Source organism: Thunnus albacares, chromosome 14 (genome assembly GCF_914725855.1).
Source record: "Thunnus albacares chromosome 14, fThuAlb1.1, whole genome shotgun sequence".
Classification (NCBI taxonomy): domain Eukaryota; kingdom Metazoa; phylum Chordata; class Actinopteri; order Scombriformes; family Scombridae; genus Thunnus; species Thunnus albacares.
This window is the reverse complement of record NC_058119.1, coordinates 21,052,735-21,071,272: the sequence shown is the minus strand read 5'-3', so window position 1 is coordinate 21,071,272 and position 18,538 is coordinate 21,052,735. Positions and strand designations below refer to the sequence as shown.

The following is an 18,538-nucleotide window of genomic DNA, read 5'->3' as shown; positions in this document are numbered from 1 at the left end:
GTATTCCTGCAGTATCCTGTTATGGGGAACAATCCAATTCCTCTGACATAGTTACAGATCAGCCTGAGAATAACAATCAGTAAATACATCATTCGAGTGATACAGCAAGCACTCACTTCTGGCTATTCTGTTCATGAATACAACCCGAAAAAGAGCGTACAACTGTATCATAAAAAAGTCAGCTTAGTCAATGAGCGAACATTTTACACAGAATTACGGACATTCAACCACAGGACGCTTTAAGGCTACATTTATATCTGATCTGCTGCTGCTGTGGCATGAATATTTCATTTTGGTAGTCAGCAGCATTGCACTGGCATATTTCATATTTATATGCAAACCCTTGCTCAGAGTAACATGCATTGCCTTGATGAATAAGAGATCTCTCTCACTCTCTCCCAAACTCTCTGCCCCTCTCATATTGTTAGACTGTCAACAACTGACACACGCCAAAGATGTAGCGAACAAACAAACAAATGGATAAGTGAGTGCGCATCACTGATTGTCGGTGTGTAGTATTTGTGCATGTGTCCATCTGTGTGTGTGTGTGTGTTTGTGTCAAAGTGTGTGCGTGTGTGTCTCTCTGGTGCCCTGCCAGAGTCTGAGCCGGTTCTGCTGAGTGGGCAGATTCTCTGGCGGAGTGTCCCATTGGAGTGACAAGTGCATTTAGAAACAGCCTGATGGAGTCATTAACGGCAGCTCTGCTCATTAGCAACACGTGCACACACACATGCACACACGCATTCACACACGCCAACCCCTCAGTAACAATGGCGTCATTCTTGAGTTATTACACTGGCAACAGATAAATCTATAAAATCTGGTGGATACAGCATATTTATAGAAAGCCATGATATGGAACATAATATCATTTAAGAAGCCGGCTGACACGTCTATTTAAGAAAGCAAGCAGTCACACACACTCACACAAGAGCAAAATCAAACCATATTGATTACTGGAATAACAACAAAGAAACCACTATTGATCTTCTTGTCTTTTTTGTGTATGCGATTCAAGCAATGTCGTGTAATCAAGGGCATTACAGCCTCACACAGAAACACACAACCGCTTCCCTTCCTGGAAGATTACACAGTACACGAGTCATCAATAAACCAACCTTTTCTACAGAAAAAAAGACTCATGTTTTTAAGACTATGGTGGTTTCACTTCCACATAGGTGTAAACTGTTACTAGAAAAGTGAATTATAGAGGACCATTTCAAGGAATGAAGCTAGAATTCTGGCTTAAATCAACAGGATACATACTTAAAACCTGACAAGACGTACTGTAATTGTGATGGTATTTTTAGCATGTTTGCTAAGCTACATTATACCATTATAATCAGCATTAGGCATTACATCACAGCCATGAGAGAGAGAGGCAAATAAGTGGGAAACAGCTTCAAAGAGAACATTATGTTCTTTCTGATTATTAGGCTCAAATGCCAGAGTTTCCTATTTGCATCGGATGAGTCATCCGCAGAGACATCCAGCTTTATGTTGGGGCTGATTCATGGTTAATGCTGTAGTGAGACCCCCAGAGCCTGGTGCAGGAATCAAACATTCACTGCCACTTAATAGCACCGTGTACATGATGAATCCGCCAGACAACCACCCAGACACACATAGCAATGATCCTTAAAGCTGCCGAGATACACAGCCAATTATGATCTGAACTGATGGATAAGAAGGTGTCAGAGGTGCTGTGGACGGCAGTTTGATGTGACTCAATTATTTAAAGACATTACCAGATGAATGATGTGATTTTTTTTTTGCAGAGTTGCCTTTGTTGTTTTCTGGAAACAGAGCTGTTACTCTAGGATGGTAATGCGTTAGCAAACACGCTGCCATTACCTCTAGCCTGCCTCTATTAGTGTAATTCTCAGCTCATTATATCGGGAGGAATTCCAACTACATACTGATAAATTACTCCAGTCAAGACAACACTTGTTAAACCAACCAAAGGACAATAAACATAAGCTGATTTATGGTAGGGACAGGACACAAATACATAAACATTTAACAGCGCAACGCAGAGAATTTAGAAACACTGCAGTAACCTTTAAGAATGAAGAAATGTCTTATAAAAAAAGACTAAAAGAAATTGCTGCTCACCTAACTGTGCCCTTTCCCTCTGGACATCCTTGAAGTTGAGTCCGCTGGTTAGGGTGCTCTCTCTGTAGCGGTGGAGGGCCTCCCGCCTCCCGTTGGTCCCCAGCTCCAGGAGAACAGAGGCTTTGAGAGGCTCGGCCTTCAGACCGTGGGCCCATCCTGAGAAGTCTGGTACCGTCCACTTCACCAGGTCCTCCAGTCGCACAATCACCTTCTCAGACACTGCAATTACCTCGTGCTGAAAGGAGGCAGAATCCCCATTTCAATCAGAAGTACATAAACTGAGTTACGTAAATGCAACTATGACAAGGTCATGGACCATTTACCTTTGCCACAATCTTATGATTCGTTTTGAAACTGTTTAGTTAAAGAGACTCATAAAAATGCATTAAAAAACAGCACATCTGCACGTAAGCATAATCAGGAGCAATGTCTGTATTAAAATCATGTAAAATCACAACCAGTACAGGAAACAGGACAAACAACAGAGCGTCCTTATTTATCAACTAAATTGGTATGTGCGTCAAGTAGCATTATGGCTGTGGATGCACATTAATGTAAGTAAATTAATGGCACCATGAATATGGATGATGTGGATGATTGCGGAATTGAATTTATGCCAGCAGTTAAATCAATGTCAATGAGGACGTGGATGTTTTAGACATTTTGATTAGCATTTAGGAAGTCGGGCTTCTGATATTCACCATGAACGCTTAGATTTTATGCTTTTAAATCACAAGTCACACTCAGCCACTATGATTATACCTTCAAAGTGTCGAGGAATAGAAGCAATGCGATTTGTTACAGCGGGGATGTAATGAATGAACAGGAGAAAGCTGTGAGCTAGTGGTCTTTGACACACAATGAAACTAATGTGACACTGTCAGGAAAGTATAATTGTAAATCTATAGCAGCGATGTGCATGGCTGATACTGAGGTAAGCTGAATATAGCTGTGGTGGTCTTGTGTACAGAGTCTGTTGAGCTGGCTTATTTAATAAGATCTGCTCTCTCTCCAGTATATGCCTCAACTTTTTTTTCCTTAAGGTTGATTCAAACCTTCTTTAATAACTCTTATACTCAAAGAATTACAAGTCCAATGGAGAGCGAAGGAAGCGGAGATGCTTAAATGTGTTTCCATTTGAAGGGCTAATGGCTGAAGTGCTTGTTACCAACAGAGTGGAGTGGTGTGCTAGAAGATGGCTATTACAGAAACAGGGAAATCTGGAGGACAGATGTGTACGGGCAGAAACGCAGACACTCAGAGTAGGTCTCTGATGTCTGTCTGTCTCCTTGGTTATCTCCAATTTACCGGGCATCTGTCTGCCTGTACACATTTCCCCTCCGAGAGCCTGTACATTAAAATAACACTCATTTACTCCATATTGACGTATATGTGTGTATGTAGGGGTGATATAATAAAAGATACATCTATACAATCTAATAAAAACAACTCCGCAGTAAATCTTTCCTTTGTGAAGCTTAAAATGTCAAGCTTTTGTCTTTTTTTGTCATTTTAAGCCGCTTTATTCATGTTATAATAGAATATTTCAGAGCATTCCTCCTATTTTGTCATGATATTCTAAAAACAAACACATGAACACACAACTTTTCAGCTTTTTAAATTCGTTCTGAGTGCTCTGTCTATACAATTACCCATATTCAGTTCTCACATCATCTGCAACTACAGGCATATCAAATCCCAACCAGTTGGAGACAGTATTTCCTTATAAAGGAAAAGCCTGCGAGGGATAGCTTGATATAGCTGTGCCTCCCTCACTAAGTAGAAACATCAAACATGGGTTTTCGGTCTTCTTATAATGAGCTGTCTTCAGCTGTCAAGTGGTGGCGGGTGGTTGTAACCGGCTTTCCATGCAATGAAAAACTGACTGCTGTTTCTGCCTTCAGAAAAAACAGGCCATTTGAATAATGTAGAGCAACAGTAAATAGCATTCAGCCTGCAGCCAAAAACCACAATGTACTTTATCTCTTCAAAATTAGCTACTGTACTTTGATGCGATCAACTGACAGCACATAGAGAAACAAAACCAAGAAATATTTCAGTCGAGTCCATTTGAAACAAAATATAACGCGCTAAATGTTCTGCTGCTGATGTGTGTATCAAACAGCAATGCTTCAAGTCATTCAATAGCACACCAGAGCGTACACACAGCGACAGCAAACCTTAAAAACACACAATCATTCCTGCTATATCAATCAAGTGAATGACATGGTGCCTTGTGTAAGTGTCAACAGATCCTGTTTGGGGACTTGTTCGGCTTGAGAGCAAAACACAACAGGTGAGAGCAATTCAGCAGCTGTCAACACAGTCCAGAATATAATCAGTCTATGAACGGAGCCGCAGTTCTAAAAACAGGCTACATCCATTAGCTTTGCCACATACAGTTTTTTTCTTTCTTTCTTTTTTTAACTTTACCAGCCAACTTTACACCGGCTGAAGTCTGTGGGTTCCTGTGTGATGCAGCGCATACAGTCAGGAAACTGAAAGCTGGCTTGTGGTTTGCATAACTCATGAAATTTGATTGAGAAATGTTTATGAAAATACTGTAGAATTAAGAAATGTGCTGTGTTTCCATGTAAGAGGTTCTTGAAAACAAGCCAACCCAGTCAGTTATTGAGAAACGCTCACAACAACAGCGGCGCACACAACGAGCCTGATCTGCCAGTATAACATAAAAAAACAATTATCTCTGAGAGAGAAAAAGACTAAGCTAGGGCTGCAACTAATGATTATTTTCATGATTGACTCTGAATCTGTTGATTAATCTTCTGTCTATAAAGTGTCATAAAATAGTGAAAATAACCACAAGATGTTTTTAAATTGCTTCTCTTTGTCTAACCAACAGTCCAAAAATTTTCATTTCATGATCAGATAAAACATGGAAAGCAGCAAATACTCAAAGTGGAGAAGCTGGAACAAGAACATATTTGACGTTTTTATGGAGCTGAAATGATTTGTTGAATAAACGATTAGTCAATTGCATGAAAATTTATCATCAGCTATTTTGATATTGAGAAATCATCTGAGCAATAGTCCAAAAAGTGAGTGTTTACTGGTTTTCTTAGTCCATTATAACAGAAAATTGAATATCTTTGGGTTTTAGACTGTTGGTTGGACAAAACAAGAAATTTGAAGACATCAGCTTAAGCTTTGGGAAGCTGTGATTGTGGCATTTTTAACTATTTTCTCATATTTTATAGATCAACTAATTAATAGGGGAAATAATCTGCAGATTAAGTGATAATCAAAATAATTATTAATTGCAGCCCTACATTTTTGCTTGATAAATTACTTAAAGGATTAATCTATTATAAAAAATAGTTGTTGATTAATATTCTGCCAAATCAAGTGAGCAACTAATTGTTCCAGCACTAGACAAAACTTTGCAAAGATCAATCACTCCATTCACCAGCATCGCATTCTTCTTCACACTACTTGGATTTTCGGTTTCAAAGACGTGCTTTTGAAACTTGGGGCCTTGCTCTTCTGTAAATGCCGCCTATCCACACTGTGCTGTCATTTCCAGTTAGGCTGTTGATAGTTTAGCAAAGCGGCAGACACAGCCAGCAGGCCACTTGATAATATAGGTCAGAGGACTGCAAGCCCACAGCCAAGAGGTGACACTCCACATCAGCAACATACCAAACAACCTTGTGTCATTTTAGTAACACTTCCTACACAGATGCATTAAGAGCATTTATACACTCTAAATCCTGCACCGAATGTCTTAATGTGTTACCATAACTTTACCTCCGGTGTGTCAATAAATGCATATACTATCTAACTGCTCGTTTTATGATTGAATTAAAATGCAAAGTAACACATTAACAGCTGAATGTTACATTCTGTCTCCATTCTTCTATCAATAATTCATGTTATTACTGCAGCAGCATATCGCCACAAACATTACTGAGTGAATTTATTGCTCTGACTGCACATAATGGAGCGAAAGTGGAAAAAAACAGACTTCTGCTGTGAAACTGTAGATAACTCTGTTCCAGCAACCCATGACTCCGACAATCTCATTGAAATTAAACTCGCTAAAATCCATATCATTCAATTTATATGGATGCGGCGGTTTACTGGTGGCAAAACAGCACATAAGGGACATTCCCGATTCTATATTCGGTGATCCAATTAGAAACAATGCACCCTGAAATATTCCATATCACTCCGAACAATTCCCTGCGAGAATCCACGCAACTGTGCGTGAACGGCGAGGAAGACATTCCTGACTGTCAGCGTTCTGCAGCGGAGCGTCTCATCGCTCGGACAGGACTTTCAGCTTGAGAGTCAAGGGGTGCACACTTCCCAGTGGGTGGGTATCTTTCTATACTGTGGGTGTACACACACACACACACACACACACACACACACAGTGCTCCTGTCATGCTGGGAAGGTTTCAGCCTGCTGCCTCCGAGAGGTCAGCGCTGGAATTCCTAAGGCCAAAGGAGATTAGTAATTGAGTAATGGACATGGTGACATGGACAATGAGGAGACAGAGAGGGAGAGAAGCAGAGAGAGAGAACGAGGGTATGAAACACAATATGAGTTCATTATCTATCTCCCCTCCCCATGACTGACCTTGGCTTCAGTGTCCCAAAACAAACTTATCTGGGAATTAAAAAGGAGCTCTGGGGAGTAAGCCAGGGACAATTGAATTAGAATATGTTTTTGGAGGCTGCCTCAAGACTAGAAAGAGTTCAAGGTACAACATTTAAAAGGTGAGAGTTATTGTACATAATGTTCTGCCACTTAATGCATGCAGTTTATTCATATGCATAAAAGTTGCTGTAATATCTGCGGGGTGCTGAACTCATCTTTTATTCACTGATTCCATTAAGAGATTGCTCTTACATGAGCCGGCGTGATATATGAACTTTGCATTCTTTCACAGATATAATGACGGAGAAAAATAGCGAGATAACAGGAGTTTTCAAAGCCCTTTCTGAAAGTGGGTGAGGCATCCATCATGTAAGGTGACACCACAAAAACGCTGCGTCAGCTCGCTTGAATCACTGCAGCTTTGTATTTTAGCAAATGCACACACACAGACACACACACACACGCACACACACAGACAAAAAGACTAAATGTATGATAATTCCACATGCTCCATCTAAGAAACCGCAGTTATGAATGAACAACATTGGCTGTATTAAGCAAGAGCTTCTCATCTGTGGCTGCATTCTCCTTAAGGTTATAATAACGATCCACTGTAGCTGGGGGCACTGGAGTCATGCATCAAGGCAAATGTTTGCCTGTTCAAGTGGTTAGTCAATGACAAAGTGGAAAAACCGAGGTAAAGAGCACCAAAAGTCTCATGTGTGTTGACAAACCAGGCACTGCTGTAACATATCATTACTTAGGCTGCAAAGACACAAAACAGTTGGGTGAAAAGAATCAGAAGATTGTGAAGGACGGGAATGACAACTCCTAAACCAATGGGAAATGTTAGTGGGGGTTTTTATAGCCTTTGAAGTCCAGGGTATTCCATTTTAAAGGTTTTAAATTACACTATCCTAAAAAGCTGGTAATAATTTACATGCTATTTCAGCAATGGTGAGGAATTCACTGGAGGGCAGTGTTCAGAGTTAATGACTTGTTCTGCGGCAGGAGGAGGCACACATGCGCGCACGCCACACATGCACACAACCCCCCCCTCAACCCCCCCACCCCATCCACCCCTCTAAATTCCTGCCTGCCATTGTTGTGTGAATGGAGAGATTTGGTATAATAAGATTTGGAGATTTGGTATATAAGACAAGGGAGCAGTATGGATGTTCTAAAAAAGATCACTGTAAAAATGTGCCATATCACATTTACACTCAAGTCATTCAGCAGAACGACCTTATCCATCAAAATGCTGCTCGCATATCTAAGCCACTTACACTTAACTCAACTAGCATCCCAGATGCCTGAATTACCCATTCAGGGTTTTTCCCTTAGGAAAAATCAAAGAAGCAGCAAATGAATACAATCTAATTTCCCTACAAGCTGGCTTTCCAAGCACTGAAACACATGCATGGACTACTGCCATGTACTGAAGAAATGGCTCTGGACGCATGCCAAAGTGTTTTCCACAGCAATCAATACAGGCCTACTGCTGCAGTCCCCAGCCTGTCAGTGTGTGTGTGTGTGTGTGTGTGTGTGTGTGTGTGTATGTATGTGTGTGTGTGTGCGTGCCAAAGCCTTGTCAGCTAGAGGGACAGAATAGAGGAGAAGAGAGGTCAGATGAAATCAGAGGTGATGATAATAGCACATTAATATAACATGATCCAGAAATATTCTCTGCGGTTGTGAATTCCCATTAAGAGTGCCTTGCTGTATTTGCAGTAAAGTGGGATATATAGTATAAGATAAGCATAAGCAATTAACCGCCTGAAGCGAAGTGTATACAATAAGTGGGTGTTGTGTGCGGTGAGCGGTTATCTACAACAGCTCTCTCCTGAAATGGGGGAGTCCAAAAACAGAACGTATTACAGCAGTATCAGCAGGAGGAGCGGGCCATTTGGAGTGAGAAGAAATAATGTGTCACTCAATGAGTTTTAAAACACATGTGACTGTTTAGTCGGTGGCAGTTTGCAGGCAGACAAATAGAGCAGAGGCCCCAATAGAGGGTTTGTCATAATGGGTGAGCAACTCGACACAAAGCCTGTTTAAAGAGCAAGCAGAGCTCAACTGGTGGGGGTAAACACTGCTTGTCAGGCTGAGATACAATGAAAAATAGAGCTTCCTCCACATATGGACTTAATAATTAACTCAGAATAAATAGATTAATACATTTTTTCTGTTTCTGTTTATCAGCTATTAAGCAAACACAGACACCATGACTTACGTTTATTCAATGAATCATTATTTTTATTTCCAGCCATAGCTGACTGGATTTAAAACTGGCTCAGTTTAAAAGAAATTGACCTCCAGCCCTGTGACAGAAGAATAACAAGCACAGTAGGTCATGGGTTGGTTCCTCTTGTCACTGCACAGCACAGCACAAAACACAGCGCAGGAGAGGATGAGAGCAAACAAATACCTGAGAAATAACCAGGAAATTACATCATACCTCAGCGCTGAGAACACAAGTGAATCAGTAATCCAATTCTGGTGAGCTAGTTCAATAAAGGCTGTTTTGATGTCTTGAAAGAGTCGTTGCCTTTTGGTATTTGGGGGATATTGGCTTCAAGCTTAAGATAATAGCAATCTACAAGATATGTAGCGCGATCTCACAGAGAAAGGGAGCAACAAGGAACCAGCTGTTTACATGTCAAATGTCAGACACTGTTTCTGTTTTATGTTGTGTGGAAATATTCAGGGGCAGGTCCAACAAGATCCTGTAATAAATGTTGTGAGGCTCGATGATAGCAAGTTGTGGCTTTACCTCGTGACGTGGTCTGTGCTCATTTAGCAGTAAAACCTTGTGAAAATAACACACTTCCTGAGAGCTGTGAGTTATCAAGTTCATATCTGCATGAGTCACTAGCCTAATCTGAACTCCTGATTTTCAGCCAGTCAATTACAGATTTACAGTTCAGTATAACTCCACATTCATTAATCTGTCTTTATACGCCACCGGTCCTGGAGAAAAATGACTAATGTGAGCTTTATAAACTCCACTTTCCAGTGCGACTAAAAATGGATTCTTCTCTAATGTTTACATTTCAAAAACAAATAGTCTTTTCCCCTCATACATCACGGACGACGGGTTTTCATATCAGCTTTTTTTCTTTTCTTTTTTTTTTTTTATGAGGCAGGTTTACCCTTCCTGTTTGTTTTTTGGATTATATGTTGCATCTGTAAGCGCTCCTCGCTGACTCATGCAGTGCAGATTAGTGTTATGGGGCAAAGTCAGCGAGAATCTGAATGGGCTCAATGAAGGTCATAAACTGACTTGAAGTTGTCAGGGCAATTTCCACTCTGTAATATACAGTAAGTAGTCTGATGTGCTGAGAGTAGAAGATTTGACAAGCCCTTTAATTGAGGTCAGCCTGCAGGCAACTACATTGCACTTAAACATATCATCCCCAAATTATATTAATTCATAGTCTGGCCTATTCTATAATCAGAGTGCAACTTCAAAGTGAGTGCATCTTTCTCTAGAGTTTGCAGGATTTGTGCGTTGTGATGCAAGTTGCTGCATAATTCATGCAGGGAAAACTGCTTTTATTCCCCTTCTGATTTTACTCTCGCATCAATTACACAAAGTACAGCAGATGATTGTATCACTGTGTGCTACGCTGTTTAACTCCCAAATTCTTTGAGATTTGATTTGCATTGGCAGAGCAGCCCTTCTGGTAGTTAATATAATATTTTACAGTCAGATATACCCGATGGACTGGAATGTGAGCACTTTGCAATGCAAATAAGTCTTTGGGAAAGGGGCGGAGCTCACATGGCGTTGCGCAAGTGTGGCCTCAGATTCGGCGATGCATGCACTCAAAGTAATTACTAAATAATTGCAGCGTGTTAAAGGCTAAAGCGAGAGGGCTTCAGGAGATGATACGCGTTCATACAAGAATTCTGCCACAAAGATGATAGCTTGTCTAAGCGGCAGGCCATAAATAGCCACCTTTCTTATGAAAGGGAAATGTGATAGCCACTCTATTACTCAAGAGGAAAGAATGTAAGTAAACCATCAGCGGAAGAGTCAAGTACAAACACGGCTTTGTCCTTCAATATAAACAATATAACAGCAGGAGAGAATCATTTCCATCCAGCCGCAAGTGATCAAAAGCAGAGAGTGGTAATTAAAGTGCTGTTGTCGCTGAGTGAAGAATATCAGAGAGAAAACAACACATCATTTGTTTTATGGCTGGTAAGAAAAACCCCTCAATAATCAGAGTAATGCCATTCAGTGCAACGATGTAACCGGATCACAAGCGCCACATATGGCCACAGTCAATCATAACTATTGCCTTTCTGTGCCAACAAACGGCGTAATGTAACACAGAGGCGTCTTAAGTGCTGCCTCAAATGTGAGCTGACAATATCACATTGTCGAGGGTGGAAATGTCCACATGGAAAATTATGCAAAGCTTGGAGAGTAGTTAAAACGTGTCGGCGCTGGCTTTGCTCTGCCACGCTTTATGACTCGCTCTCCCCTCTTTCAACATCAGGCAGCATTACAAAATATCTAATAACTATCGTACCGTCCGATCTGAGCCAGTTTGATCCCGTGCATTCATTACCGTTTCGCAATTTCCGCCCATATGTCAGTATCTGACACGCTTTTACCAAGAAATGAAATGACAGAGCATGGGTGCAGGATTCTTGCGGATTTTCCCCTTTATAACACAATTAACCCCATAGAGCGCAGCGGCAGCCTTATTGAGCGCAGCTGGACAAGTGCACATTCAGCAGTTGACACCACAATAGAAATAGGCTAAAGTAAAACTAGAGAACAAATGCCGCTGTAGGTCGATCCCTTTACTGGTCTGTTACATCAATGTCAGTATCAATAACATGCGTTTATGAATGCCCGTGTCACCGGAGACTACACATCCACTGCCAACTCTTAATGCAGTAAAGATGCCGTTTAATAAAATGCCGCGAACAAGCGAGAACACACAGAATAAAACACGAGAAAACAACAAGCATGCTTCATTGTTCACCAGGCGATGAATATTCCTACCTCTCCATGTGTGACTGTCCGTCCCTGGGGAGTATCCTCGGGTAGAAAATAAAGTTTGGAGCTTGATAAAAGTTGCTTGCTTGTTCTTTCTTCCCAGAGCAGCTGAAGCTCCGCTATGCAAATAGGATCCTCCGGTTTACATCTGACGAAGAAAAAGTCTCCGAGAGACAGAATCCTCGGTTTGCCGTCCCGGTTAAATTTAAAGGCTTTATAGAATATATATGGTCCATGTAAACCGCAAGACGAGCCCACCCACTGTAGAAGAAAAACACAAAATTGATTAAATAATGAATGGCTTATCAACTCATTTGGTAAACAAATCGTAGCCAAGTGGATACAAACATTTATAACACCCCTGCGTAAATACGCACGGTTGGCAAATATCACATTAGGAAATCGGTTTTCAGCACACAATTAGCATCATGTAACTATTTTTAGATGTTCAACATATGACACAGATGTGGTCATACTAAATGCAATGTGTCAAAGTTTTGTGGGTTAGCCATATGAGTACAGTTTACAGTCGGTAACGATTAGCGCAATGCGAATATAAAATAAATCGACGGTTGATAACAAACGTTACCTTCAGTGAGTTCGGCTCCATCTCGACGTTATGAATTGATTAAACTCAACACGCTCTCCAAACTTGCTGGCTTGAATGGATTGCCGAAGGTCCTGGAAGGAGCATATTTCTGTAGAGTTTAAAACACCGTGTATTAGTCAGTAAGGAGTCATGGAAAAATACGAATTATGGTAAATGCACTGCAGGAAATTCAATGTGTGAGTGTAAGTTTTGATTTAATGAAGTAAATTTGTGATAATTATTTTTTGGCGCATTTCTATTAAGCCTAGTCACGTGTTTAGATAAAATATTAAGGTATAACTATTAATATATCATAAATTTATGATCATCAGTGGGTGCCAGTTGTCTATAAAAACAGAAAATATTGATTACGTAAAATTATTTGCCTATAAAAGCTAATATTATGTGTTTATGGGCTTTTCCAGAAGTATGTTTCTTCCAGGACTTCTGTAAAAGACGTTCAGTATGAAAGCACATTTCTCACAGTAATGACACTGAGGCGCTTGCTGTGGATGCCTTCAAGAAACAATGTTACATGAAAGTTAATAGGGCTATCAAATGATTCCTCAAAAGGCAATGTGGGACCCGTGAGGTGCCGGCTTTGCTTTGAGCTTGAACTTGGTATGCGCGTTACGGCTCAGGCGCGCAGGTTCGGCTTTGCTGAAAATAATGGCCTTTATATATTTTTGAGGCGAGCATTAAAGACAAAATTGGCCGAGTTAGAAAGCGGGGCGTCACGAGACAGAATTCACGAGGCGGTCCATTATCCAGACATAAATCATGTTAAAACGCTGCGCTGACCTTGTGAAGACAGCGGGATATATATTTGACAAGGGTTAACACATTTGCACGATCAAAGCCTTTTATATAATTATGTTGATGAATATTTATTACTACAAACGCGGAGGAATTACAGCTGTGTCAGGAAACCAATATTTAAGTATGAATAACTGATTATACCTATGATAGAAATATCAAGTTATACAAACTTTACGGTTTCTATTTACATCTGTGGACTCATTGTCCTTTCAGTCTCCGCTGGCTGAATGTGTCAGCTGTATTTTATCGGCTGTCTGGAATTATTGGTGTATAGAAAAGTACCCGCTCGGTCCACAGCGCTGTGCTGTTTCTCCACTGTCAGACACTCTTTGCCCTGCATTTATCCACCGCTCAGATCACAGAGCATGCAACAGCGACATAGGCCTATGACACCAGCTATTTCAAGTACAGTATTACGCAATGCGTTTTTTTCCCCCCATGATTCACATCCAGTAAAGTGTTTTCTTGTGATATGTTTTCCTCTGGTTGTTGATGCTGTTATGAAAGGCCTGGCTGGTATATTTAGGACATACAAGACATCAAGGCTCATGTGGATAATAATCTCCAATTATATAATATCCTATTTAATAGACATATATAATATAATATAATGATATAAAACACTAAGAAACAAGATTATAATGTTAGTCCTCTAAATGTTGCCATCAGTCTCTCTCTGCTGGCTACTATTCAAAGAAGCAGCAGAACATAATGTATCAATACTAAAATAGCTGAGGCAATGTTGTGTGACACCCTGATATTTTAAGTACCAGTTTAGTGCATCGGTTCAGAGTAAAAGGTGGATTACAGAGAGGCTCATTGTCTTATATATGCGACTGCAGCGATGTTGGGATTCCTGCAGTGAATCCAATATAAACCATGGCTCTTTAGTGTTATCTTTCCTGATTTCTCTCACAGCCATTTCAGTGGCTGAATCAATGGGGTTGCATTGTTAATGGCAGCCACCGTAATGAAGTCCCTGGTTAATCAATGGCACCACTCAAGCTCTTATCTGGCAACTGCAAGTGTTTGCTTGTCAACAGCAAGAGAGCCCAGCAGCGACATTGCAGCATTGTGATGTACATATTGACGTGAATCGGTGTGAATCAAGCCTCATGGTGAGAAATTCTTATTAAGAAATAAATACAAAAATATGTGTGGGAAAAGAGAGGAGTATTGACGTTCAGACACAGGACAAATGTGATGACTTAATGTAAAAATATTTGGGACATGTTCCTAAAACTGAGCAGTAACAGATGCTACATTCACATGTTTAGTACCCAAATACAAATTTACAATCTCATCTGCTTCTCTTCAGCTCAATCTGTCTTTGTGATCAGATAAGATTTAATAAAAGAAAAAAAAACGAGATATTTACAAATCATGAGTGAACTTGGAACAAGAAAACAAGTAGAGCTGCAATGATTAATCCATGAATTGATTATTGCCTACAAACAAATGAATCACCAATTATTTTGATAATACATTAATTGCTTTGAGTCATGTTTTAAAAGAAAAAAAAAGGTCTGATTTCTCTGATTCCAGCTTCATGAATGTGAATATTTTCCGGTTTCTTTAGTCATCTATGACAGTAAACTGATTATCTTTCTGTAATCTAAACTGTAATCTTTGAGTTGTGGACAAAACAAAACATTTAAAGACATCACCTTAGCCTCTGGGAAACATTGATTGACATTTTTCACCATTTCCTGACATTTTATGGACCAAACAACTAATCAATTAATCAAGAAAATAATCAAGAAATTAATCAGTAATGAAAATAATTGTTAGATACAGCCATAATGAATGGTATAGTTAGTGTATAGAGAGTTTAGGTGCTTTATACTGTGAGGCATATTGTCACACACTGGTAAGAATTAAATGTGTTATCTATGCTGAAGTGTGGAAGCTCAAATCCCCCCACAGTTAAACTGAAAGTGATCCCAGTGCAGCCCCACATGTGGGTTGTGAATCTTACAGGTTTTTCCACTACGGGCTCAGTTTACGTACTCAAGCAGTTTTTTTTTTCTCTTTTGCAATCAGTACACTGCTCCAAAGTTTGTTTAATGGGGCATTTTACTTGGCTGGCTGAAATAAGATCACTCACAGTATGACTGTTTTTTTGTTTCGTTTTCAAAGCTCTGACATGAAACTGTTCTTTCTGCTACTGATATCATTTGACTGCATGCAAAGAACCCTGTAAAATCATTGTTTTTTCACAAATGAAGGCACTAAAAAGGCTTTATTATTGGAAATAACAAGTAAAAACTGTATTAATATGTTTCAGGCACCTTCTGGCTTATTTGTTGCCTATAATAGAAACATACGTTGACTGGATAAGTGGTAAAACCTTTCTTTTTCTCAGCACAGGTGTTCCACATTCCACATAATGAGGCAGCTCAGCAGGGAAACAACAAATGTGGTTGGAAAGCCACCTCGAAATGGAGAGCTGGGGTTACAGTTTCAACCACAGCAAAGCAATACGAAATCCATTAAAACAGTATATTCCTATGTAATTCTGACCATATGTTGACAGGTCTTAATGATGAATATGAATTTGAGTTAGTATGGCTGAAAATAATGTTAACCATTCAACCACCACAGAGCTACAGATAGGAAATCAACCCAAGCAGCTGTAGAGATAAAGAGATAAACCATTTAATGGGAAAATACTTGCTATTGTTTGTTATTTCTTACTTCCTTTAGGAAGCAACAACAAAACAGTCATTTCCCCCCAACTGACCACAGTTTTTTTTTATTATGAGCCTCTTCAGTACGTTGATTAGCATTTTTGCACAGGAAAAATAAGGCTGCAACTCACGATTATTTTCATCGTCGATTAATCTGCCTATTATTTTCTTGATTAGTTGAGCCATTGTTTTGTTTATAAAATGTCAGCAATTAGTGAAAAATTAGATCATTTTCCAGAGTCAAAGGCAACATCTTCAAATCACTTATTGTATCCGACTGACAGTCCAAAACCCAAAGACATTCAGTTCAATATAATGTACAACAAAAAAAGCATAAAATCCTCCTCAAATCCCAGGCAAGAAACTTTTTGCTATTTTTCTAACATAGTTGCCAATTTATCATTAATCTACAAATTATTTTCCATTAAAGTTAAATACAAACATTTTATTCTCAATGAACAAGAGCATCATGTGAAACCTGGGAAATAAAAAACATTTTAAACATAAACATGAATCACTTTATTGATGAATGAATAAAGATGAATAAATTAGGCTAAATAAAATAATGAACTAATTCTCATATAAAAACAATAAAAAGTAATTTAATATGCAGTGCAATCTCTCTACATCTGTTATTGCGTTTAAAACAGCTATAATCAATATTCTTATGTCACATGACTACTTGTTGCCTATGTGAAAGGAGTAGAACTGCAACAATTAGTCGATTAATGGATTAGTTGATAGACAGAAAATTAAATCGCCAACTATTTTAATAAGTGATTAATCATTTTGAATCATTTTTAAAGAAAAAATATTAAAATTTTCTAGTTCAACTTATTTTCTGTTTTTTTCTATTACAGTAAACTTTGGGTTGTGGACTGTCAGTCAAGATGAAACAAGACATTTTAGGACATCATCTTGAGCTTTGGGAAACAGTGATCAACATTTTTTTACCTTTTTCTAACATTTTATAGACCAAACAACTGATCAATTAATCAAGAAAGTAATCAACAGATTAATCAATAAAGAAACTAGTCAGTAGTTGCAGCCCTAGAAAGGAGTAACTCATAGTTATAAACCCACAGTGTTTGGATTCTCTGCCCACAAATGAACCGTTATGGTTAAATCTTCCCGCTCCCAGTAGTCTCGTTTCAGCCACAACAAGCAGCTAATTTAAACCCACTTTACTCTTCCTGTTCAGCACCAAACAGCAAACAGATCAGTTTGCAGCTATCTTGTGAGCATATAGCATTTAGCAGCTAAAGAACCAGATCATTTCCCTCAGGAGTTGGTGGAGAACAAAACAGAGCTAAAAGGAGAGTTTATAAGGGGCTTTACACTCATCAGGTGGCCAGAAACACGACTCCAAATAGATGCTGATGTTGCTCCGTGTCTACTGGATGTTTGAATAAACAACTGTTCGCTAACAACTTAGCCATATATCAACATAAAAAGTGATAATATGTCAGTGTTGTGTTACAGCATGTTTCTGCTGCCTCAAAGTGGCCATAATTAGTTATTGCCGGTTTAAAATAGGCTTTGTTGAATAATCATCAATATATGTTTATTCATTGATTACACCTTAAAATGTCCCAAAAAAACAATTTTGACATAACAGTTTCAACAAATTCAATGCTCCAATGTTAGATTTATCATCATTTTAGATGTTTATAATCATAACATTTGTTTTCTATGGAAATATTCACTTTGTAAAAGAAAATGTTTGGTTACTTTGGTTACCATGTTTTTGAATATATATATATATATATATACATATATATATTACAAAGTCTGATGAACTGTTAAAAACTGTTAAGCTCTTTAAAATAAAACTAAATCAAATCAAATCAATTAATTAATCAAGTATGATACCTTTGAAAACTCCACCATAAACAAGACACTTGGTTCTCAAAATGACCATTAAAGGATTAAAAACACCTAAGGCCCTCTCATTTCCTAAATTAGTCTTCAAATAAAGTGCTGAAAATAGTCATGAAGTGGAAATATTCAGAATTATTCAGCAGCATTGGGTCAATAAAGGGGATATACATGTCAAAACATCACTTTTACTTACACATTTAAAGCTCTCAGTGTGAATATCCACATTTCTAATCGCTCTGCCAGGCATTATGAAAATCTACAGATGACTAAAGCAAGAAAGCCTCTGAGAAATTAGGCCAACACACACCATCTTCTACTGATACCACATGCACAATTGCATTACCCAGTGGATATCCATCTATCATTAATGGAAAGCCCTGGGACATTAAAAATCCATCAAGTAATTTGTCCAGAGGAACACGTTTCAATAGTAACTTTACACCTGCGTCTTTGTGCCGCTATAATCACATGACAATGGCCCCCGTCTGTAGGATGACTTTAGGAAAGGTAACAGGAGATCTGAGTGATGTTGCTGGGCTAATTTTAGCCTCTTAGACTCATTAAAACACAGTGTCACATTTCTCTCCATTCAATCACATGTGAGTCCACCTACAGTGGACAGCAACATGCACAGGAAATCCAATTATGATATTGAAAGAATCACTTTTAACCAGAACTTTATGTTGGATATATTCATCAGGAGGTTATTTGAGATAATTTCTGTGTATTCGCAGGTGTCAGCCAGTCTACTGTAGGCTGAATATTAACTGACATAGCTCATAAATATCTGTGATGCTGTGATA

At 39.0% G+C, this 18,538-nt stretch overlaps 1 protein-coding gene across 1 annotated transcript in view; it reads right to left on the bottom strand.

Moving 5' to 3' along the window:
* Positions 1-12,433, bottom strand: part of LOC122997221 (AT-rich interactive domain-containing protein 5B-like) — a 76,573-nt gene extending 64,140 nt beyond the window's left edge. Inside the window, exons 1-3 of the mRNA XM_044373252.1 lie at positions 12,346-12,433; positions 11,763-12,017; positions 2,116-2,350 (exon numbers count right to left, since the gene is read on the bottom strand). Coding sequence (XP_044229187.1) covers positions 2,116-2,350; positions 11,763-12,017; positions 12,346-12,366 — 511 coding nt within the window. The 5' untranslated portion in view covers positions 12,367-12,433. The remainder of the gene's footprint in view (positions 1-2,115; positions 2,351-11,762; positions 12,018-12,345) is intronic.
* Between the last annotated feature and the right edge of the window lie 6,105 nt (positions 12,434-18,538).